The 24,081-nt window shown below is 33.8% G+C and overlaps 3 protein-coding genes and 1 pseudogene across 7 annotated transcripts; all 4 read left to right on the top strand.

Moving 5' to 3' along the window:
- The first annotated feature begins 413 nt into the window (after positions 1-413).
- Positions 414-1,340, top strand: LOC147935966 (uncharacterized). Its single transcript, XM_087468535.1, has 2 exons — positions 414-957; positions 1,072-1,340. The coding sequence occupies exons 1-2, from the start codon at positions 414-416 to the stop codon at positions 1,338-1,340; spliced, it is 813 nt and encodes a 270-aa protein (XP_087324661.1).
- Positions 1,341-9,009: 7,669 nt separating this feature from the next.
- LOC104718492 (potassium channel KAT2) lies at positions 9,010-12,819 on the top strand. Of its 5 annotated transcripts, none has more exons than XM_010436252.3 (12): positions 9,014-9,346; positions 9,464-9,810; positions 9,906-10,112; positions 10,199-10,354; positions 10,474-10,531; positions 10,678-10,995; positions 11,089-11,328; positions 11,421-11,519; positions 11,606-11,638; positions 11,723-11,908; positions 12,006-12,471; positions 12,564-12,819. In XM_010436252.3, the coding sequence occupies exons 2-12, from the start codon at positions 9,632-9,634 to the stop codon at positions 12,677-12,679; spliced, it is 2,058 nt and encodes a 685-aa protein (XP_010434554.2). In that variant the 5' UTR covers positions 9,014-9,346; positions 9,464-9,631; the 3' UTR covers positions 12,680-12,819. The 5 variants fall into 5 exon arrangements, 4 of the variants coding, with proteins under 4 accessions (XP_010434553.2, XP_010434554.2, XP_087325982.1 ...); XR_015568871.1 differs by having other exon boundaries at positions 9,072-9,346; positions 11,428-11,519; XM_010436251.3 differs by having other exon boundaries at positions 9,010-9,810.
- A 332-nt stretch (positions 12,820-13,151) lies between these two features.
- LOC104718491 (uncharacterized) lies at positions 13,152-15,469 on the top strand (annotated as a pseudogene).
- A 7,181-nt stretch (positions 15,470-22,650) lies between these two features.
- LOC104718490 (uncharacterized) lies at positions 22,651-23,319 on the top strand. The gene has a single exon (XM_010436250.3). The coding sequence runs from the start codon at positions 22,713-22,715 to the stop codon at positions 23,226-23,228; it is 516 nt and encodes a 171-aa protein (XP_010434552.1). The 5' UTR covers positions 22,651-22,712; the 3' UTR covers positions 23,229-23,319.
- Positions 23,320-24,081: the final 762 nt, after the last annotated feature.

The raw sequence follows: 24,081 nt of genomic DNA, 5'->3' as shown, positions 1-24,081 counted from the left end.
TAGGCAGAGCTATAGGATCAGTGACATGTTCCTTGGTGTGGAAAGACCCGTGGATTTCACTAAAAGAAGCAACTGTACCAATAGGACCAATCCCTGCGGAGTGTCAGGATATGAGAGTTGCTGAACTACTACGGCCCCAATCAGCGCAATGGGATGAACAGAAAATTAGAGATATACTCCCTTCTTATGAGGATCAGATTCTTCTCCTAAAACCCAGCAGATTAGGAGCAGATGACCGATACATATGGCTACCAACTCCTTCTGGGGAATACTCTGCAAAATCTGGATACCAAACTGCCATGTCGAGCTTAGAGTCGAAACAAAATCACACAAATCATGAGGATTTCAAATGGGAGAAATAAATCTGGAACGTTAAGTGCTTACCAAAGTTAAAATTCTTCCTTTGGAAAGTCATGAAACATGCCCTACCCCTTGGAAAAGTGTTGAAAGAACACGGTATTAACCCGGAGGCTAGTTGCCCTTTTTGTGGACAAGAGGAATCGGCGGAGCATCTGTTCTTCCACTGCAACTTCGCCCAACAAGTGTGGGCTCATACACCATTCAAGAGACTATTAGATTCAAGTTTGATAACAAATCTACAAATGGGGATTGAATTGTTAAGTAAACTACAGTGCTTACTTCCAACAGGTATCATTGATGGCTCACTGGGTATCTGGATCATCTGGAACATCTGGAAACAGAGGAATAAACTCCTATTCGAAAAAACGACCACCCCTGCCAACGAAATTGTCTCCCAAGCTACTTCCCACGCTAGAGAATGGAACGCAGCCCAGGATGTAATTCACAAAAACACCAACAATCGAACCAGGAAACCTCAGAGGACGACTAGTGCGAATAAGATTCAGTGCTTCATCGATGCGGCTTGGAATGAAGCCTCTAAGGTGGCGGGTCTCGGCTGGATATTTAGAGATCCGTGCACCGGATCAGTAGTATCTGGTCAAGCTATAGTAACCCATGTTGATTCCCCTCTTATAGCCGAAACACTAGCCATGAACCGAGCTATCCAACAGGCTTCCGATATGGGTTAACAGATAATTTCTTTTGCTTCAGATTCGAAAACGTTAATCAAAGCAACCAACTCGGAGATCCGTCACAAGGAGATCCACAGGATTCTACACGATATCCTAGTCATGGCACATAGGTTCGAGAGAATCTGCTTCAAGTACATCCAACGAGACGAGAACCAAAGAGCAGATGAAATTGCAAAAAAGGCTCTAGCTTCTGTTTCTCTCACTTTAGCTATATGTACCCCTTTCTCTAGTTCTCCTGCTTTAATTGTAGAAGTTGAACCAATACCAACCATAACGGTTGAAATTTAATAAAAGCATTTGGTCTTGACAAAATACAAGTAGAGTCAACCCCTAAGTTCCACTGCACCATGCATTCTGTGATCAGTGGTGAGTCTATTTAAAGTGGCAAGCCAAGCAACCAGCGAAATTTTTTGACGTGGCTTGAGAGAACCAGATCCCAGTCCACCAAACCTTCAACTACTATAAAATTATATAACTACTCTGAACCATTTCAGTTCTATCAAAATTCGTATTGTATGAGTTAATAACTAGAAAAATAAATTTGATAGTTATTGAAGACAAATGCAAGACGCTATAACACCCAAGAAAAACTTATATTTTTGGTGCCCCTACAATAGTTGGTAGGCCCAAAGGATTTTGCAAAATCAGTAAGGATTTTTGAGAGTGAGAGATTTCTTAAGTCTCCTATATATTTTTTCTCTATCACTCTCAAAATTTTAGGGATATGCTCCTTGATTTTGGTCTTCCATTTTCAAATGGCAGATTTGACCAAATCTAAAACTCCACTTCTTACATGTCATCATGTTAGAGACACATGGAAGTCAGGGGAAAAAAAGGTCATCATCATGAGAAAACGAAAAAAAAAACGAAAGCTGACGAAAAAATAATGGATATCTCAGTGATTTAAAACTTGCTAAGATGAGGCAGAGAAACTTAAGTTACTGAAGTGAACTGGCTTAGAATGTATACATGTATAGGCGTACAGGAAAAAAAATGTTAATTTATCAACCAAAAGTCAAAAATGCATTGGTAGAATATGAAAATTCTCAGTAACTATTCATTGCTTGAAAACTATGCTAAGAAGAGGCGGCAATAAATATTATCACTATAATTAAGAAAAAAACAGATCAATATTAGTTGTTTGATCTCTTTATATTTATAAACTAGATTATGACCAGCGGTACACCGCGGGGTAAATTTTTTTTTAACATACTATTTTAATACTAATTTTGCTAATATACTCTTTTGTTAATTTTAGTGATTTAATATATAAACCGTGGTATACTGCACAATAATTTTTCTTTACTACTATCTTAATTAAATCAGTTTGATTCGACATATTTTATATTGGTGTTGTTAAAACATTAAAATGAGTATTTAACTCGTACTGATAGTTTATTTTTTAGTATTATTAATTCAATCCCGTAATATCATATAACTCGTCATGTAATATAACTCGTTTGTGTAATTTTGAAAATTTAATATGTTTAAATATTTATAATTTTAAAAATTTTATTAAGTTTAGATATATTAGTTATAAATTATAAACTTCTTAGAATTTTATAATTTACTATATACAGTAAATTTACTATATATGAATGTTGAACACACTCTTTTATATTAATTGAGTAATATATGTTTGTTTTAAAAAATTCAAATCACAATATATGCAGGAAAAATATACCTTTTTTGTTAACTTTCTGTATTACATGATGATTCACTACATTTAAATTTTAAAATAAAAAAGAGATGATTGGAGAATAAGTTTTTTTTAATCTGGAATAAATCTTCTAAATATCTATATTAATTATAAAACATTATATATATGGATTTTTAAATTATTTTAATTGTGTTTGGTTCTAAGGATAGTAGAAGAAGTTAACTAAACTTGTTTGGATATAAATATAAGCATTAAATAGCATTCAATGTAAAAACTTTCCAGAAAACATTTTTGAGCAAAAACTGATGCAAAAATACTAGTATAGATTGCAGAACATAATATTTAAAAAACAATCAGAAATCAAAGAAATTATTTCAATTTCTCTATAGTTTTAATGTTTTATAGAATGAAATTTTACGATATTTCGTGGTTTCCAGTAGAATAAGTTTTTTTTGGGCTAAAAAGTACTTTTTTTTTTTTTCATAGTTGATAGGTGTAAAAAGTATAAAATCAGAGTATAGTATGTTTTTTTTTTGTAACAACATTGCATTCCAGCCATAAATTAATAATTATGAATATCAGTAAATTATGATAACATTACTTATATATAAATATATACGTATTGAGGTGTTATATACTTTGTTATCTAAGAAAAGTCAATCAACTTACAATGCATGAATGTTTTCACAGACGAGTCACACATCCGAGTATTATATTATTGTTTACGTATATTATACGTATTGTTTTAATGCATATATCTATATCGTAGACGCGTAGTGTAGATTAATTTATATATAATACGCAACAAGTATTTACCCCAATTGTTTTTTTGAAAAATATTTACAGCCTAAAACCCAATTAAACCCATAGTTTGGGATTAGGGAAAGGTAGGATTATGTAGGAATCCCCTATATAATAAAACGGAAGTATGCGACTTCAAATTTGTAGACTATATAATTTTAATAGTAGGTTACAAATGGGTTATTAAAAATTTGAGATTAATTTGTTACAAGATATATGTTAGGTGTAATTTGTATAACTGTTCATTTTAGGAAGATTAAAATTTAAATAGATTTTAGACAATTAATTTCACAATATTCTTAATTCTTTTTTTACTGACACCAATATATATCATAAAAAATATTGGTAAGCATAAAAAAGGAATAAAATCTAAGCAAAGAATAATAATTAATCGGAAGAATCTTCAAAACTGCCAATATAAATGATACAAATCACCTCTCACAAAAAATACCTCACTCATATTTCATCATATACCTAAACACAAAATATGTAATGTTAATATTACATGCTATTTTAAATGTAATATGCAAATATTAAATGGTATATCAAATGTTAATTAAATGAGCTGTTTGAAGACTATTATTTTCGATGAAAAGGATCAGCGTGTGTATAGCATGATCTAACGATGACTAAAAAACTTGCATATGATTTTTTTTTCATAATATTTTATCTAAAAAAATATATTATAAAAATCATATAAATTATATTTCATTATGGTAATTATAAAATAAACAAAACGAAATACAACATTTGTTCTAGCACGGATCCTAATCTAATAATAATATACGCTAAAAATATGTGTTATGAATATAGACGATTTCAGTGGATTCTATCATGCATGTACGAGTTAGTGTACAATTATTAAACAAAAAAAATTCAAAAGAAAAGGAAAAATAATCATTTTATAAAAAACAAAAACAAAATTCTCATTTCCAAATTAAATCTATACAGGTTTCCGGAAGATAACTTTTAATATATGGGTTGCTTGAATATCAATATTGGTATATTAATTAGTATTCTCATGAGGAATCTGAGTTTACCTTTTGAAAGAAGAGAAACAAAAAAATTATGCCGTCCAATTCATTACAAATTTTTGTATTATTTTATATGATATGTATGAGATACACACTTTTTAATGATAACCACTTATGGAAATGGCATATATTAAGATCTTCCGCAACTATGGCGTGAAGAATTTTGATGATAAGAGAACAAAAATAATATATACACCATACATTTCTCATTACACCAAATATAATATCATATTATATTCGAAAATATTCGAGCTAATCAATATACTATGTCAAGTCAGTGTTTGTTGAATTCAAAGAGTCAACTTCATTTTAATGTCTTTTAGCCTACAAACTACTAGAATCAAATTTGATCTTCACTTTCTAATACGCTTTATGTACAACTATATATTTTTTTCCCCTCCTTACATGATATTCTATGAAAATATATAAAGAAAAGAATCTGAGTAAAAAGTTCCAAAAGAAAAACTCTGGTAAAACATAACATAATGTGTACGTACCACACCTATAGTTCACATGAAATTTAAAACGAGGTTTGTAGATTAAAACAAAATCTTTTAGAACCACAAATTACACCACATTGTCACTCCATGATGTGTCTGATCTTAGGACAAACTATTAACACATGACCAATATTACACACGCAGTTCACCAGTTTTGTTCCATACATTATAAAAATATTTCATTGATTTGAGAATATATGATTTCTTATTTCTCAATTTTATATTTCAAAAGTAAATAAGTATTGGTGAAGCAAATGTTGTTATCGAATTTTCATATCTTAATATGGGAATCAACTATGACATTCACCTTCTATCAACTTTTTGTGGTGGATCGGTTTCGTTCTCATTTCTAAGATGGCCGTTTTGAACAATTTTTTCCTTTTATTTTATTCTCCGTCCAACAAAATATAGTGATTCCGTCGTAAACAATTGTCTCTTTGACAATAAACAAGAAAGGGATTCAAATACACAGAAGCTAGACCAAATTTAGCAACCGAGCTGTCAAGCATTTTCTTTTTTTGTTGAAACAAATTGTTCCATTCAAATTACCAGAGAACTCGTGAACTAGTTTCCTTCACGGACCCAACCTTCCAATGCACTTTTTCATTTAATTGTTTATATTGTGATTACCGGAGTTGAATCCGAGTTAGTATTATCTGTTAGTGCTCTCCTACGTTAAATGTCATGTTAACCATTCACAAAAAAACTCCATAAAAAAAATTACTTTATGACTGCATAATCTTTGGAGGCAAATGCGATAATTTATTTCTCAATATAACATAACTCATGTTAATACTCTCTATATCGCGTAGGAAACCTACAATATCATTTCTAGAAAACACATTTTAAAACATGATATATTTTATGATACAAAAATAACGATGCCAAAAACATATAATTTATCAATTCATAATTCATAATTCTATTACTGTCAGACTGAGCATAATGTTAGACCCTGTATAGTTTATACAAAAACAAACTTTGTGGATAAGAAAATGTTTGTTGTTATTACCATAACTTAACTTTTAAGATTCGAAATTGCTAGAATGAGTTAAATTTTGTTCAATACTATTCATGCATCTTTTGTTAATTCATTTTTTTTTCTAACACTGTCAACATAATATCCTCTAAGTATAGTTCATACATTATCATATTAATGCACTGGTGACAAAATATAATGTTATTATATTTTTTTGTACAAATTTCTTCTAAGATTCCAATTTTTTTTAAAAATAATCATACTCATGCATGAATTTGGCTATACAAACATATAAGAAACTAAACGGACCACGTGAATATGAAGGCCGAACATAGAAGCTTTGAAGGCAGTAATTAAGGACACCCTTCATCATTGTCCTCAAGGACCACTTTAACTCTTGGCTTTATCTTATGAGATCCACTACCAAGATTCTCTATTTGCCTTGTATAGTTTTATGTCTCTCTTATTTTCTTTTCATTTAACTAGGTTTTAACTTAAGTCTTAATTGTAAAACAATTTTGTTCTTGTGGTTGTTAGTATTTTAGAGGTTTTTCAAAGGCTTAAAACAATTCTTCATGCACATGAGTTAAACACATGGACAAATACACATATATTTAAAAAAAGTCTCACAGTTTGGAACTGTGGTCACGAGGAATGAATGGGTTTGACTCTAGAGTCTCTACTTACCAAAATCTTTAACTACGTCTAACTACCTCTAACTACATAAATCTCTAATCACGTGAGGCATAACCTACTAAATCGAAACCTAATTATCTGGTTAACCTTAAGTATTTTAGTTAAACCAAATAAATAAAAAAAATTTAAGTACAAGTAACATAAAAAATTCTAAAAATCCAACAAAAGAAGATAGGTTAAAATATATAGATTGATACTTTTAAAATTATGTTTTCAATGTATCATTTTATTATAGAGAAGATAAAAGCATTCCTATAGAAAAAGGCGGAAGAAGTAAGAAAGCATTTCTACGTCAAGATAAACTTATTAAACACACGTGGACTAAATGGGTAATATGGAGACATTCCATGCATGAAACCGGACCATGTATGTTCGACCCACTACTAAAGCTGTCATTTGGATCATAGCTACTCCTACTTAATTAGAATTATCATTTACTCTTTTGTGTGTTAACTAGATATTCAATTTCGTTTCCACTACCACTCTTTTGTGTGTTAACCAGAGATGAATCATGATGATAGATTAAAGAGGATAAATCAACGCTAAACCTACAGATGGGTGCGTTTGTCCCAAAAAAAAAAAAAAACCTACATATGGGTGCTACATACTCTATTTAAGATTACAATGATTTTATCATGATAAGGCAATAAAATTAAATTAAAAGACCTAAAACGAAATGCAAAGGAACTAAATCCTTTCTTTTACTCCTGTAAAAAGGGAACTTAAATTAAATTAAAACTTAAAAATTGACTAATCAGTCACTTAATTAACCGTCTAGTAACGACTAACAATTAACCCATGTATTTTTTTTTTAATGTTATAAATTATAATGTCAAACATTTGTTACGAGCTACACCAAGAAAATCCCCTGGCTGTCGCTAGAAAAATATCGGATTAGTGTTAAGGACTCTGTCTCTCAGTCAGATTAGATAGTATCAATGTATATCACCTAAATTGGGTAATCATTCTGAGTCCAACACTGTGTTTTTTCCCCATTGAAAAAAACGACAAAAAATATTGAACCATTTGGACCCAATGTCACTTTTTGCATGTGCAAGATTTAACCGATTCTTATACCGAGCGGTTGATTATAGTGGAGCCGTTCACGATAAACGATAGTTTGCTACTTCAAAGAAAAAATGGCAAGCGAAGAACTATATCAGTTTAATGTTTTTGTTAAGTCATTTTAGACAATTAAACTACAATTCAAAAGCCATCTAAGACAAAGAACATATATTGTAAGTACTAAGTACAAAGAATACTCTATTTTGTACAAAACAACAAGAATATATCCACAAGCATAAGTGTGCCTAGTGATCATTAATAAAGGCAAAGCAGAAATAGTATTTTTTTTTTAAAGAGAGAGAAAATGTAATTAGCATCATGGCATATCTGGTTTTTTTTTTAATAAATATTTGCAAGTATATGTATTACTGTATCAGAAATGTTTACGTATAGCTAAACTGGACAGAGTCAAAACCAATTTCTGCAAGAAAAGACAAAATAATAATAATAATAATAATAATAATAATAATAATAATAATAATAATAATAATAGATATATTATCTTGAAACATCATCTATGATAATAAGTTTCTACAAAATCTTATTTAAGAAAATTTCCCTGATTGAGAAAACATTATCACTGAAATATACGATTTGATTGTTGCTACTTCAATCTGTTTCCATTATAAATTTTAGCGTGAAACAGAATTTAGTTGTCTGCTTTTACTATCTAATTAGGACTAGTATTTTTGTTCTTTACATGTCGTGTCAGATTCTCTGATTAGATGTTTTTTTCGTGTGTCAATTTCTCTGATTAGATGTTTACGCGTAATTAAGGATTTAATCTTTCTAAATCAAAAGGAAACGAACGGTCTATATGAGCTTTCCAAGGGGAGAAAAACAAAAACAAAAGATACTATCAAACATAAATCAAGACGCTAAAAAGTTCAATAATTACGAAAAACTAACCTGAATCAAAAGCAAGAAACAACTAATGTGGAAACCTATATTGGTCCAAGTGTCATCATTACTTATGAGCTGTTCAGGTAAGAATCTAAGAATTGTTTGTTTCTTGTATCTAACCCTTTTGGTTTTTACCAAGAGAGAACTCAATTCAATTAAGCAGTGTTTTGAAAATGCATACCGTAAAGCATATTAGATACTTAACGAATACTAGAATTTACTTATCTTCTTTATACCTTTTGGCCCTTAAAAATTCTATTCTGACCATCTTTTCTTTCTTTTTTTTTATTTATTTCCCTTACCTGGTCCATTTCTGGATTCCTGTAATAAAAACACACACAAAATTTTCTCATTAAATCACATACACATACACACATTTGTGTACATATATATATTAGCCTCAAATGCAAAGTAAATGAATATCCCACCAGAGTCACAATCTCATCAAGTCCCATTACCACATTGCGTCCTCCTTCATCTTCTTCTTCATCTCTCTCTATCTCTCTCTCTCTAAATTTCAAATCTTTACTTCCTGTCAAAAGCAGAAACTCTGAGCATTACTTGCTGTAAAATCTTAATGTCTGCCACTTAAACACATCTTACTTACCAAGCGTGAAACTCAGCTTCTTATTTCACCCTCTTAATCATTTTCTTGTGTAAGCCTTCTTTGTTGTTTTTTTGCAGCATTAATGGTGCACTAAGTCTGTGCTAAACAGTTAAAACCTTCCCCTGCAAAAACAAAAATTCGTTTTTTTTTCCTTTCTCTTTTTCAGAAAACGATAAGAAATGGGTCAGAGCAAGTTGGTATTGTAAAAAAGTCAGAAGCAACGTGAGAGAGAAAGAGAAAGCAAAAAAAAAAAAGGTCGTTAGCTTGTGAACCTTTTCACAAGTTTCATCACTATATTTATAACTAACCTTTGTTGAAGCTCAACACAAGAAAGATGTCAATCTCTTGCACAAGAAACTTCTTTAAGCGATTCTGCGTTGAAGAATACAATATGGACACATTCAAACACAGCAGCTTCCTCTCTGCTGATCTCTTGCCATCTCTTGGAGCTAGAATAAACCAATCAACTAAACTCCGTAAACACATCATCTCTCCTTTCGATCCACGTTTCAGGTTCACAACTATTTCTTGCACATTTCAGCGTTCTGTTCTGTTCTGTTTTTTTTTTGTTGTCTTCTTGAGTTGTGGCTTCTTAATGTTGAATTCAGGGCATGGGAGATGTGGCTGGTCATTCTTGTGATTTACTCAGCTTGGATTTGTCCTTTTGAGTTTGCCTTCATCACCTACAAGAAAGACGCGCTTTTCATCATTGTCAATGGCTTTTTTGCCATTGACATCATTCTCACCTTCTTCGTTGCTTACCTAGACAGCCACTCTTATCTTCTGGTCGATAACCCTAAGAAAATAGCTATACGGTGAGAGATAAAAAGTACATAAAGACACTGGTACAATTATTAAGTTTCCAAAGGAAGTAGATTTTTAATAATGAATTGGTTTTCAGGTACCTTTCTACTTGGTTCGCCTTTGATGTCTGCTCAACAGCTCCATTCCAGTCACTGAGTCTTCTATTCAATTACAATGGAAGCGAAATAGGATTCAGAGTTCTTAGTATGCTAAGGCTCTGGCGTCTCAGACGAGTTAGCTCGCTGTTTGCAAGGTTCGTTTTCAATACTAAATCATAAGTAAACCATTTTCTTTCAAGTTATAAAGAGTTACCTCACTTACAGAATCAGCATAAAATCTTAATATATCTCCCCATTGTTCCCTTTGCGTCAGGCTTGAGAAAGATATCCGCTTCAACTATTTCTGGACACGGTGCACAAAACTCATTTCGGTAAGTCTCTCAAAAACAGAGGAAACTTTTTTCTAAAAACAGAGGAAACTCTTTTCTAAAAACAGAGAAAGCTCTTTTCTTTTCATCTATAAAAGCTACTAGGTGATGAGTTATATAACTTACAACTTACAATTTTATTATATCAGGTAACCCTTTTTGCAGTACATTGTGCTGGATGCTTTAACTACCTCATTGCAGATCGATATCCTGATCCAACAAAAACATGGATTGGAGCTGTGTACCCAAATTTCAAGGAGGCAAGTGTTTGGAGTAGATATGTTACCGCTCTTTACTGGTCAATTACGACATTAACAACAACAGGATATGGAGACTTACATGCTGAGAATCCAAGGGAAATGTTGTTTTTTGTATTTTTCATGCTCTTCAACCTGGGTTTCACATCTTACCTAATTGGTAATATGACCAACCTTGTGGTTCACTGGACTAGCCGCACCAGAAACTTTGTAAGTTCAATCACTTCCTTTTGACTTCACATCAATCCTTTGAAATGATAACCTGCAAAATAAAGAATTTTTTTTTTTTTTTCAATTCAACAGAGAGATACTGTTAGAGCTGCTTCAGAGTTTGCATCAAGAAACCAACTCCCACCAAACATACAAGACCAGATGTTATCACACATTTGCTTAAAGTTCAAAACAGAGGGTCTGAAACAACAAGAAACCTTGAACGGTTTGCCGAAAGCAATTCGATCAAGCATTGCAAACTATCTCTTCTTCCCAATCGTTCAGAACGTCTACCTCTTTCAAGGAGTTTCTCGCAACTTCCTGTTTCAGTTGGTAAAATTACTCATTTGTAAACTCTTTCTTTGTCCATTTCTGTTTATATTGTTCCATAAATTTACCAACTCGATATACCTTGTCCGACCAAGGTTTCAGATATAGATGCCGAGTATTTCCCACCAAGAGAAGATGTAATACTACAGAACGAAGCTCCTACGGACCTTTACATTCTAGTCTCAGGGGCAGTGGTGAGTGACTGAAATATTCAATAACGGTATAGGAATGTTGAAGTAACCTTGTGACATAGTTACTCGCTCCTGTGGTGATTGTGCAGGATTTTACTGTCTACGTTGGCGAAGAAGATCAGGTAAGTAAACAAATATATATTACCAAAAGAACTGTTAGCCGAAAGAACGAGAAATAACCACAATCCTTACATTCATGTATGTAGGTTCAAGGCAAGGCAGTTATTGGAGATGCCTTCGGAGAGATTGGTGTGCTATGCTATACACCACAACCTTTCACAGTTAGGACAACTAAACTATCTCAGATACTAAGGATAAACAAAACATCTCTAATGAGTGCTATGCGAGCTCATACTGAAGATGGACGTATCATAATGAACAACCTCTTCATGGTAAGAAAGAAAGAATACAATATACAAGGGAACTAAGTTTATATATTTCAAAGATATTTTCACAACAAAGTTAACCAATACCAACTGATATTTGCAGAAACTTAGAGGGCAACAATCAATAGCAATTGATGACACAAGTAACCAACCAGATGCACTTCTCCAGGAGTGGCTTGGTGGTGGTCCAAAGACGGAAGAAGTAAATGCCACTGATCAACGACAGGGACACAAATATTTAAAACTGCATGATTCAGAAAACATCGATTTTGAACGAATGAGCCCAACTGAAAAGAGAAGAGCTCGAGAACATAGGATAGAGATAGAAGAAGGGGAGAAACCAGATAAAGAAATCAATGGAAAAAGTTGTTCTAATGCAGATCATACCTCATCTAAACTTCATTCACAGGGAACATATCCTTATTGCAGATCTAACATCCCAATCAATCAACATGAAGCTGCAAAACCAAAAGATAAGAGAGTTACCATCCACTTGAAGTCACATGGAAAAGATTTACCAAAGCTGATAATCCTACCCGCTTCCATAGAAGAGCTGCTACGACTTGCAGGTAAGCTCTTTTGTTTTCTTCTTAATAAAACCAATAATAAAATTCTCTCCATACACTAGAAGCTTCACTAAATAAACTTGGAAATAATACAGGTGACAAATTTGGATATGGGAGCTTCACAAAGGTCACCAATGCGGAAAACGCAGAAATAGATGATGAAGATGTCATTAGAGATGGTGATCATTTGTATTTTTACATCAATGAGTGACCAAGGCACACCATAATCTTAGCTAGCGTGACATATTAGTAGCCAATATTGCCTTTTTCCATAGAGTATGTATGTTGTATCTCTGCAGGCAATGTAATTTTTCACCCCAAGTTATACTAGCAAAAAAAATCTGATCATCACGAAGACTCTACAGAACTTAACTGGACAATTCTAATCCATCAAAACAAAACAAAGAAACTAATAAAGCAAAACGTTGATCGAAATTGACTCGACCAATCTCACAATCGATGAGGGTTTCAATTCGTCATATAATCAAACATTTTGGTATTCGTATACTGTACATTCGCGTTTATTATAAAGGTTTAAATATTGGGCCTTATTGGGCTTCGATTGGGCATAATGAGGCTGGGGTTAATCTTTAAAAAAATAAACTTAAAAATCGAATTAAACACTTTAATCATGCGGATATAGGTTGAAGTCTGTCGTACGTCTCGTGTGAATTTATTAATTTCGATCAAATTGATCAGTAGTGTGAATCGAGGGAGATTAGAGAGGAGGAGACGAGACATGGGTGCTCAAAAGAAGAAAGACGCGGCTAGGGTTCCAGAGGATCTAAGTCGTCAACGGTTACAAGCCATTGTGATAGCGGACAGCTTCACCACTCGATTCCGTCCTTAACCCTAGAACGCCCGAAGGTACTGCTACCTTTAGTTAACATCCCGATGACTGATTACACCTTAGCATGGCTCGAATCAGCTGGTATAGATGAGATTTTCGTTTTCTGTTGTGCTCACTCGTTGCAATTGATCGATCACCTGAAAAAATCCCAATGGTGCTCGCTAGTGAGAACGATTGTGTCTCACAAATCCACCAGTGTTGGAGACGCTCTGCGTTACATTTATGAACAGCAGCATACAGAGACGTCTCAGATTCAGGGAGATTTTGTTCTCGTTAGTGGTGATACTGTGAGTAATATGCCACTAGCTGAGTTGATTCGAGAACATAGGGAGAGGAAGAAGAGAGATGAGAAAGCTATCATGACTATGGTTATTAAGAAGCAGTCTAGTAGGCTAAGGATAGGATCGGACCAGCTCTTTGTTGCGGTAGATCCCGAAACAGCTTCTTTATTACAACGAGGGCGGAGAGGTTTGCTTAGATAAGTCATTACTGCTGGATACTAGTGTTTTAGTATGCAGTGATGTGCAGGATTGCTACATTGACATTTGTTCTCCTGAGGTGCTTAGTCTCTTTGAGGATAACTTTGATTATCAACATCTGCGTCGTCATTTTGTCAAGGGTTTGCTTGTTGATGATATTATGGGTTACAAGATTTTCACTCATGAGGTTCACTCGAGTTGTTATGCTGCAAGGATCGATACTTTACGGAGCTATGATACGGTTAGCAAGGATATCATCCAGAGGTGGACTTACCCGTATGTACCTGATATAAGTTTCAGTGGTAATCGCCCTCTAAAGCTCGAGAGACGAGGGATGTACCGGGCTTCTGATGCAGTTCAATCACGATCTGCTGATATTGGAGCTTCCACTGTGATTGGACACGGCACAAGAATTGGTGATGGGGGTAAAATCTTTAACTCTGTTATTGGGAATGGATGTTCTATTGGATCAGATGTGGTGATACAAGGCTCATACATATGGAATAATGTTACGATTGAAGATAGGTGTGAGATAAGGAACGCTATTGTCTGTGATGGGGTGAAAATCAGGGCAGGAGCTGTTCTGCAGCCTGGTGTTGTTTTGTCTTTCAATGTTGTAGTTGGGCGGGACTTTGTTGTGCCTGCATACTCAAAGGTTTCTTTACTTCAACAGGAGATTAAAGAAGACAGCGATGAAGAACTGGAATATGCTGACAGTAGCAGGGGGACAGCAGATCTTTTGTCTGGCGTGAATAATTTGCAAATGGAGTCCAAAGCATCTGAACTTGGTCCTGATGGAGCCGGTTACATATGGGAAGTTTTTGACAGTTCTCACGACGAGGAGTGGTGGAAGCATTCCATTGTACCAATCCCCATGGAGAAACTTGCCGATATCACTCAGGTCACGGACGATGATGACATAGAGGATGAAAGTGTTGTCCCACCTCGTGGGGAGTTGAAATCTGATAATGATAGTATTAGCACTGATGCAAATGATCCCAACGGTGATGACTATGGCTACTTTCAGAGAGAGGTTAGAGAAACCTTCTTAAGGGCCGTTGAAGAGGATAACAATGTGGACCATGTAACTCCCTTGATTAACTCACTCCGGTTCTCATACAACATGGCATCTGCAGATTGTGCTGGAGCAATATTCTACTCTATGATGAGACTGGCAATTGATACTCCACGTAGCTCTACTAGTGAATTGTATAGAAACACGACGAGTATCATCACGAAAAGCAAGGGACTTCTTGGGTTCTATGTAAAGCAAATTGATGAACAGATAGAGGTGATAATGAAATTCGAAGAGATGTGTGAGGAAACTGCAGAGTTGGTCCCTTTGTTTGCTCAGATTGTGCATTTTCTGTATGACAAAGACGTGGTGCAAGAAGATGCGATCTTGAGATGGGGAGAAGAGAAAGCGGGTGCAGACGAATCTGACAAAGTTTATCTGAATCAATGTGAGGCATTCATACAGTGGCTCAAGGAAGCATCTGATGAAGAAGAAGATGAAGAAGATAGCTGAATTGGTAAGCGTTGAGTTTCCGATGGATTGCAATGTAATTTCAGTATACAACCTATTTTTTAAGTTGATATTTTTACATGTAAGCGATACTCTGTTATTTAAACTGGCATCATCAACAATCTTACGTTTGTTTTGTTGTTGAAATTGATATTTTGCGTTTTTGTTGTATGTGCTAGACAAATGTTGACTAGACAATCAGTAGAATTCATACGTTGTTGGAAACGTTCTGTAGATAGAATGTAAGAAGATTTACATGTTAAGTGTCAAACAAAGCTTAACTTGGTCAGTAGAATTTTCTCAGAAGTTTAATTCCGTATCAACCTCTACTTTTGTCATTACGTCTGCAAAACAGTATTACCGTCTTTGGTACCTTTCATAACGTGCATAATATATGGGACCAGCATGGACTTCAGGGTACGCGGAAATAAAAGAAGAGAAAGTGTAACAAACTTAAAATTGACCTGCTATGATCACCATCTCTATTCTCTACTAACTAGTTCTTATTAAAAGCTTAGTTACTTAGTATAGGACTACTTTGAATTATGGTGGTTGGAGTGTGCATCACCAACGCTTCTCCTTGGTGGCAATTTTGGTGGTGTGTATATTGAGATAGCAGGGAATCATTAATTATATATATATATAGTCCTTCACAATATTCTATAGCTGATTATTTTTAATGCATGTAGATTTTTAATGCATGTAGAATTCCAAAAATTTTGTGGATATTAACTGATTATTTTTAATATAATAATAGAGTTTAACTCGTTGAAATCCTTCATAATATTTTATATCTTTTGAATTCTGCGTGCGTCAAATACGAAGGCAGATTGTCTTGCCCGTGTATGCTTTGCGTTCTCTTATCCCTCTAGCTTGGACAATTAATTGAGGAATTTCCTTTTAATTTATTGTTTGGTTGAAAAAAAAAGTATATAGATACACTTTTATTTAAAAAAGAAATAGTTGTAGATGAGTTCAAAATTATTAAAATTAAATCAAATTTAACAAAGAATATATATTAAATTATTTTCATATGTAAAAACAATGCATAAAAATAAAGAGATAAACTTTTAGTTACAGAAAATAGTTGTTTTTTTCTTTGCTATAATACACTAATGTATATTTGTTTACAATTCTACTATATACATTACCACTAAAAGAGTATCTGTACACCCAAATATATTTTACTGTCAAAATATAATCTTTAGTCTTTACTAATACCAATAAATTGTCTTTATGAACACATTAAATAACATATTATATGTCTTTTCACTTTAACATTTTTATAGTTACAAAAAACGCATACGCTAATATTACATACTCCAATATAAATTTAGAATTGACATGTATCAACATCTGAATGATACAATTGACATGTGTCACGATCTTGTTAATGAGTAACTTTGACATCAAGCGACACAAACATCATTCCATCAAGGTGACATTGTTCTTAAACCCAACACTTTTCCTTATGATTTTTAATCCTCATCTCTTTTTTTTTCCACCGAGGACGGTGTGATTTAAGTTTGGGGGGAAGGATATTCCATCCTATACTAATGCTACTTTCTATTTTGTTGACTTGAGACCTTTTTCCACTTTTTACATCAATAATTTTGAAGTTTTTATCGAGTCACATTTTCTTTTATTGAGTCAAAACTAGTAGGGGATTATGATCCTATTCTAACGGTTTATTTGATTTCCATTAACACTCTTATGACTCTTGATTATGCTTGACAACAGAACCAAAGTTTGGAAAGACTGTGAGCCGACTCAACAATCCCCCAAGTCCCTATTTGATGGATATTCAGATGATCTAACGTTGTTTCTAACTTTTATAGGACCTAAACCGGACTTAATTATCAAGTCCTGGGAATTGGTATACATTGGACTAGATCTCTACATTCAAGCCACACAAGACATTGCACTTCTTCAAATGTATGGTCCCCTCTCTCTTCCCTTCAATACTAAAAAAAAAAAAAGATGAGATGATTTTGATCAGTTTAGAGGGGTAGGTAAATTACCTGTGACCTCATTATTCTACTCTTGAGTCAAACGATCACACAAAGCTTGGAAGCAAGAGGTAGGTAAATTACCGATGACCCTAGTATTCGCCTACACCTTTGATTAAAAAAAAAGAGAAGTGAGAAAAGGGAGAGGAAAGTAATCATATGAAGAAAGTCTTAGCTTGAAGAGAGTCTGCAAGCCATTGATCAATTTTCCCTTGGTAAGATTTCACTTTTTATTACTGCTTTAATTTATGTAAAGAGATGACAATGGAGCTTCTGGAGACTCTAAAGAATTGTGGGATCAAGGAGAGTTGATGACTCTCATGGTGGATTACAAATGGAAGTTCCTAATGTCAAGGCGATGAAGAGTGCAAAGACAATATCCCCAAAGATAAGTGAATTCCCAGTATTTTCAACACCTCTTTTCCATGATTTAGTTTGATTATTTGCTTGAGCACAAGCAAAAACTAAGTATGGGGGAGTTGATAACATCATTATTTTACTCATATTAGCTATAGTTTTCATATGCATTTAGGAAGAGTTTGATATGATTCCAATGCTTTAATGTCTATTATCAAGTATTTCAGGTTTGAAGAAGGTTTTACAGGTCTTATAGCAAAAAGGACCAAAAGACAAGGAAAATTTTTTAATTTCAAAGCCTAATGTTTTTGAGGTTTCCCAAAACTGAAATGCACAAAACCAAACAAAACTAAACTAACCCTGTTCTGATCACAACGTCCATCAGAAGCCTTGTATGGATAATCCTGTTCGTTATCAATACCACCATTTTTGATAATAAACTCAAAGGCATAGTACATCAAACCTCCACAAAAATCTCCTCTATTCCAGCTGATTCGAGCCATGCTAAGGTATAATCAATCATCGGGATGTTTACTAAAGGTACGAGTACCTTTTAGAGTTCTAGGGTTGAGGGACGGAATCGAGTGGTGAAGCTGTCCGCTATCACAATGAATTGTAACTGTTAACGACTTAGATCCTCCGGAACCCTAGCCGCGTCTTTCTTCTTCTGAGCACCCATGTCTCGTCATCTCCTCTAGCTCTGGGCATTTGGGTTCAGGTCGGGTATTTCGGATTTTCGGGTATTTCGGTAAATGGTTCCTAGACCCATTCGGGTATTTTTAGTATTCGGATCGGGTTTTGGATAAACACCCATCAGATTCAGATCGGGTTCGGGGTTATCCAATACCCAAAATATACTTCAGATTTGGGTTCGGTTTTGATTATTTACATCTTAAACTTAACAAAATACTCGAATTCTGACAACATCATTATTTTACTCATATTAGCTATAGTTTTCATATGCATTTAGGAAGAGTTTGATATGATTTCAATGCTTTAATATCTATTATCAAGTATTTCAGGTTTGAAGAAGGTTTTACAGGTTTTATAGCAAAAAGGACCAAAAGACAAGGAAAATACGTTTTAGGAAAATTTCAGAGCTTTACAGTACGGGTAACTTTTGAAGACCTTCCACAACTCACAATATATCATGCTTGGTGCCTATAGAAAGCTGGAAGGGTCATATTTCTCCTTGAAGTGGAATCAAGTCAATCCATTCATTCATCCGGAAGTTATGCCCGATTTACCGATACGTGTTATAAACCGACGTGAAGAGAAGCAACCAGCCGATGGGCTTTCATTCAAGGCCTGACCAGCGACCATCACCACGTCCCAGTCCAAGCCTCCTCCACGGTCCAGAAGCCTCTTTTGCCGCCCCTTGTCTTGCACTTAACAAGAGAAGACGTTTCTACCCTTACAAAACCCTAACCCTAAACAAAACCCTATAAATACTCTTAAGACCTAGGGTTTTGGAGTGTGCTTCCTTTATGCCTCTAAGTTCTTCATCCACGCCACCAGCAGCTGACCTAGAGACGACCAGAGACTCCTCTACCGCCGTCGAAGCTCGTCCTCTCTCACCTCCTCTTAGAAGCCATCTCCGAAGACACCAAATCTCTACTTTTCCTTATTTCTTTCATACTTACTTTGCTTTTGGGATCAAGTTACTTTTGTGACAAATAGAGAAGTTTACTTTGAACCCCTTTTGTTTATTGATTCACTTTTGATGCTATACTTTATAATATCAATGTTGTTTCTTTGCATCATGAGCGAGTAGTTTACTTTGTTGGGTTCTATGGGGTGATTCAAGGGGAATTCATAGGTTCGCTTCAATTACGTTGTTAGATCTTATTTTCGGTTTTATATTAGAGTTCTTTTGGGATATCTTTATCTTAATGCTTATGCTTGGATTGATCACCAAGTACTGATCTAGAGAACGGGAGCGCTAACCGTGTTATCCTACTTCTTCGAACTAGTGTTATACCGAAGCCTTGCTCGTAACCTGCGTAAGTTGAGTTGCGAAGTTTGGTGAATGTATCGAACTTGTTTAACTAGCTGGTTGACATGTGACGTTGCCTGCGAAAGTTGAGTAACAGAGCGTGAAGACTTTAGATTTTCATTCTATGAGAATAGCTTGTTAGTTCATTAGTGTTTCGTAGTTGAGAACCTAAACCGAAAATTAGTATTTACTTGTTAGATCTTACACTTAATATTGATTAGAACCATGAAAACCCTAAGATGACTCCCAAAATGCCCAACGCCTTAGTCTTATAGTTTTAAACCGCTTTTATTTACTTTTATTTATTTGCAATAGTTATTAGGAAAACCAAAACCTAAATCTCTTCTTTAGTCTTAGCCATAGTTCTTTCTCTTATAATTCAGTTTGTGTTTGCTACTCTCTGTGGGATCGATCCTAAAATACTACAATTGATTAACTGTGCACTTTCAGTCGTCGTGTAGTCTTTTCAGGTAAAAGATTTGGAGTGAAATTCTACACACATCAAATTCAATCCGAATTTCAAATGTATCCAAATTCAAATCTCTCCAACTCTCATATTAAAGGTTAAAAAAAGGTATGACAAACATGTTTTTTGTTGAAAATGTTCTATTTGTTTTGCATTTCTTCTACTTTGTATTTTTTTAATATGTAAAAATAATATTTTGGTATATATAATTCATGAGTATAGAATAAATAAAATGCAATTTACAAAATAAGTAAAATCTCTCATATCTAAATTCTTTTTAAAAGAATGAAAGTTGTACATAGTAATATATAAATATGGGAGGTTTTAGAATTAGGCAAAGATATTAAAGTGGCAAAATGGTTAGAATGCACCCATTAAATGCTTTAGGGGATGGGTTCAAATCTCACTAGTGACTATTTTACACTGTGTTTATACATGTTCGGGTTAATTCAGATACCCGATCGGGTTCGGGTTTTCGATCTCAATAAAACCCGAATGGATATTTTAAAATTTCGGATACGGATTCAGGTATTTTGTCTAGGCCTAGTCTCCTCCTCTGAATCTCCCTCGATTCACACTACTGATTTTGATAGAGGAAAAATACTTAGGTTCACCCCTAGGGGTAAACCTTTGTATTCATCCTCTCCCCTCTCAACCAATCAAAATGTTCTATCTAATATTTTATTTAAAAAATAAATCATAATTAAATTGAAAAGCCAAACAAATTAAGGAAACAAATTCTTTATACTTTTATTTAAAGAAATTTAAATCTTGGCTTGGTTTAGATACAATTAAACGAGTTGATATCTCGGTTTGGGTTTATAAATGAGAATTAAGGTTTAGATTTTATAATTAAAACAAAATTATATGTCGGTTTGGGTTTATAAATAAGGTGATTAGAGTTTAGATTTTACAATTAGAACGAAATTATATGTCGGTTTGGGTTTACAAATGAGATGGTTAGGGTTTAGATTTTACAATTAGAACGAAATTATATGTCGGTTTAGGTTTACAAATGAGATGGTTAGGGTTTAGATTTTACAATTAGAACGAAATTATATGTCGGTTTGGGTTTACAAATGAGATGGTTAGGGTTTAGATTTTACAATTAGAACGAAATTATATGTCGGTTTGGGTTTACAAATGAGATGGTTAGGGTTTAGATTTTACAATTAGAACAAAATTATATGTTAGTTTGGGTTTATAAAATAGCAGTTTAAGTTTCTAATTTTATAATAATGTATACATATTTTATTTCCTTAATCTTATTGGGTAGAGAAAAATGCTTATTGACTTATTCTTTTATCTATTTAAAGTAGGATAATAACTTAGGCCCAATCTCATTATTAGTAACTTAGCAGATATAACTAAACTAAGCCCAATCCGGCCCAATAATTCACCTTAGCAAATGTTTGATGTTTGATTACATGATCTTTGTTTTGAACGAGTTGAAACCCTCATTGATTGTGGTTGGCCGAGTAAAGTCAACTTCGATCAGTTTCTTTTTTTATCATAAGGTTTTTGATGGATTAGCAATGTCCAGTTAGTTTTCTAGAGTCTCCTTCATGATCTAATCTTTTTTTGCTAAATAACTTGGTGAAAAATTACATTGCCTTCATGTGTATACATACATACTCTAGGAATAGAACACGACACCTATTATTAATAATCAACCACTTTAACCATCAGATTACTAAGATATTTTAGAAATTTTACGGCCGGTTATTTACTTATTATATTTACGGCCGCAAGCTCTTGCTTGCCTTGCTTGGCCTCATGGCCGGCACTGTCTCTATGGAAAGGCAAATAGGCAATACATTGGTTTCTAAAATCACGCTAGCTCAGAGTCCGTGACTTGGTACACATTGAAAATAAAAAAATAATCACCATATATATTCTAATTCTAATATGTGTTTTACGGTATAATCATATATAATTCAAATTTATACTATATATTTTAACCTAAAAGATGATACCGTAATGGGCTAGTTTTGATTCAAGTTATTAGAATTTGGATATATTTATAATCCTCATTTCCTACCACTATATTGCAGTTTTTATGTTAATCGTATATATTGCAGTTTTCAGACCATAATCATAACAATACGACCGGTTAAATCATAAATGTTAACCATAAAAAATAGCCGCATCAAAATCCGTTTGTTAATGGTACAGTTAAACCCTTAAAATGTAATTATATAATTATAAAAAAAATAATTTTATCAGGTTAGTAAACATCATTATAATTAATAAGAATTAAAGTTTTCGTTACTTCATTTTCTAAATACATAATTATTTCATGAAAAGAATGTCGTAAATGGTCAATGTGCCACTACTAAATCACTCCCCTACTCATTTTCCATTAATCAAATTATAAGTTTGATTTAATTTAACCATTTGTAGGTTTGTTTAACTGAAGAAAACTCATTAATATTTAGCTAATTGGCTATAAATATTGGAACCACCTAATCAGATATATACTTCATCGCTTCCATTTATGTTTCATTATACTCTCTCTTTCATAAACAGAAATCATTCTCTCTATCTCAATCCACAATCGCAATGGATGATTTGATGAAACAGAGCCTTCTCAAAATCTTCATCGTCTCTCTCATTCTCACTCTCGTCTTCCTCACCTCACCCTCATCATCATCATCATCATCATCTCCGAATCAAGAAACAAGAGTATCTACTACTACACAAAAGAAAGAAACCTATCTCAACGGCAACGAATCACCGCACCAACTCATCTACATCAAGAAAACGATACCGTTGGTTTTGAACCGGCGGTTGCAACGAGACCACCACCACCACCGTCGTCGTTACAATCACCACTACTACCACTATGAATATCGTCATAGTCTTCGTCGCCGTGGTCTTCATCATCGTGCTGATGACTACTTCAAGATGATGGCCAAGAATAGTAACGGCTTAAACCGTCCGATTCGACCGGATGCATTCTCTGTTATGCTTCCCAAAGGATTCGTACCTCCCTCCGGTTCATCTCCATGCCATAATCAAAACCCTAATTCCGCTACCACTCTCTTTTGCGATCTTTCTACACAAACACAACCTTAGAGATCGTTAACCGGTACGTGAAACGATTTTGTTCCTCCCATGGCACTTTTGTAGTTTTCATTTCTTTTACGAACATTTTTGTTATACAGATATATCAGATACGGAAAATAATCGATTGATTTTTGACTGTCCATTGTATGAAAATAATTTTCATGTTTAATTGTTCATCAAGATTGTTTATTAAGGAATTATCAAAATATAATACACTAGCATAGTAAAATAAATTGACGTACGTGCGGCTAAATTGTTTTATTTTTTGTAAAACTAAACTTAAGAAGTCGGCAAAATACGATAGAGACGACAGAGAATTGATAAAGATGGAGAAAAGGAGCATATCTGTCTCATATTTCAAGGTAAAAAACGCATCGTCTTGCGGGCAAGAACACGGGAGTATATTAAGCCGATAGAATTGGAAATGAGCATGTGGATTTGCATCGTGAGCATAAGCTCTTGTTTCATGGCTTTTAATTTCTTCTTTTCTTTCTTAGCATCAGTTCCAATTCTTCGTACCGTCCACTCCAATGCATAGATTTTGCATTCTAATATCTATATTATAACTAGTAGTTTATATTTAAAATATATCGAAGTCCAACAGAGCTTTGTCATATTTCTTGAATTAGAGAACCAAAAAAATAGAATATGATCGATTCTAAACCGCTACTGTGCATCGATTCTATGCCTAAGGGTCAAAGTTACTCCAATCTTTTCATGTACGTCAAGACGCCGATATGAGTTTTTCTTGAGAAATAAACTTTGTTTATTAATTAATAGTATCAAATTATTTTAATTTCCATATGTCAATTTACTTGTTAAACGACAATAATAAATTTATAATTTTTTAACTATTGACCGA

The sequence above is a fragment of the Camelina sativa genome, chromosome 10, assembly GCF_030686135.1.
Source record: "Camelina sativa cultivar CO46 ecotype springtype chromosome 10, ASM3068613v1".
Taxonomy (NCBI): domain Eukaryota; kingdom Viridiplantae; phylum Streptophyta; class Magnoliopsida; order Brassicales; family Brassicaceae; genus Camelina; species Camelina sativa.
Note: the sequence above shows the minus strand (reverse complement) of the source record. Positions and strands in the feature narration are given on the sequence as shown.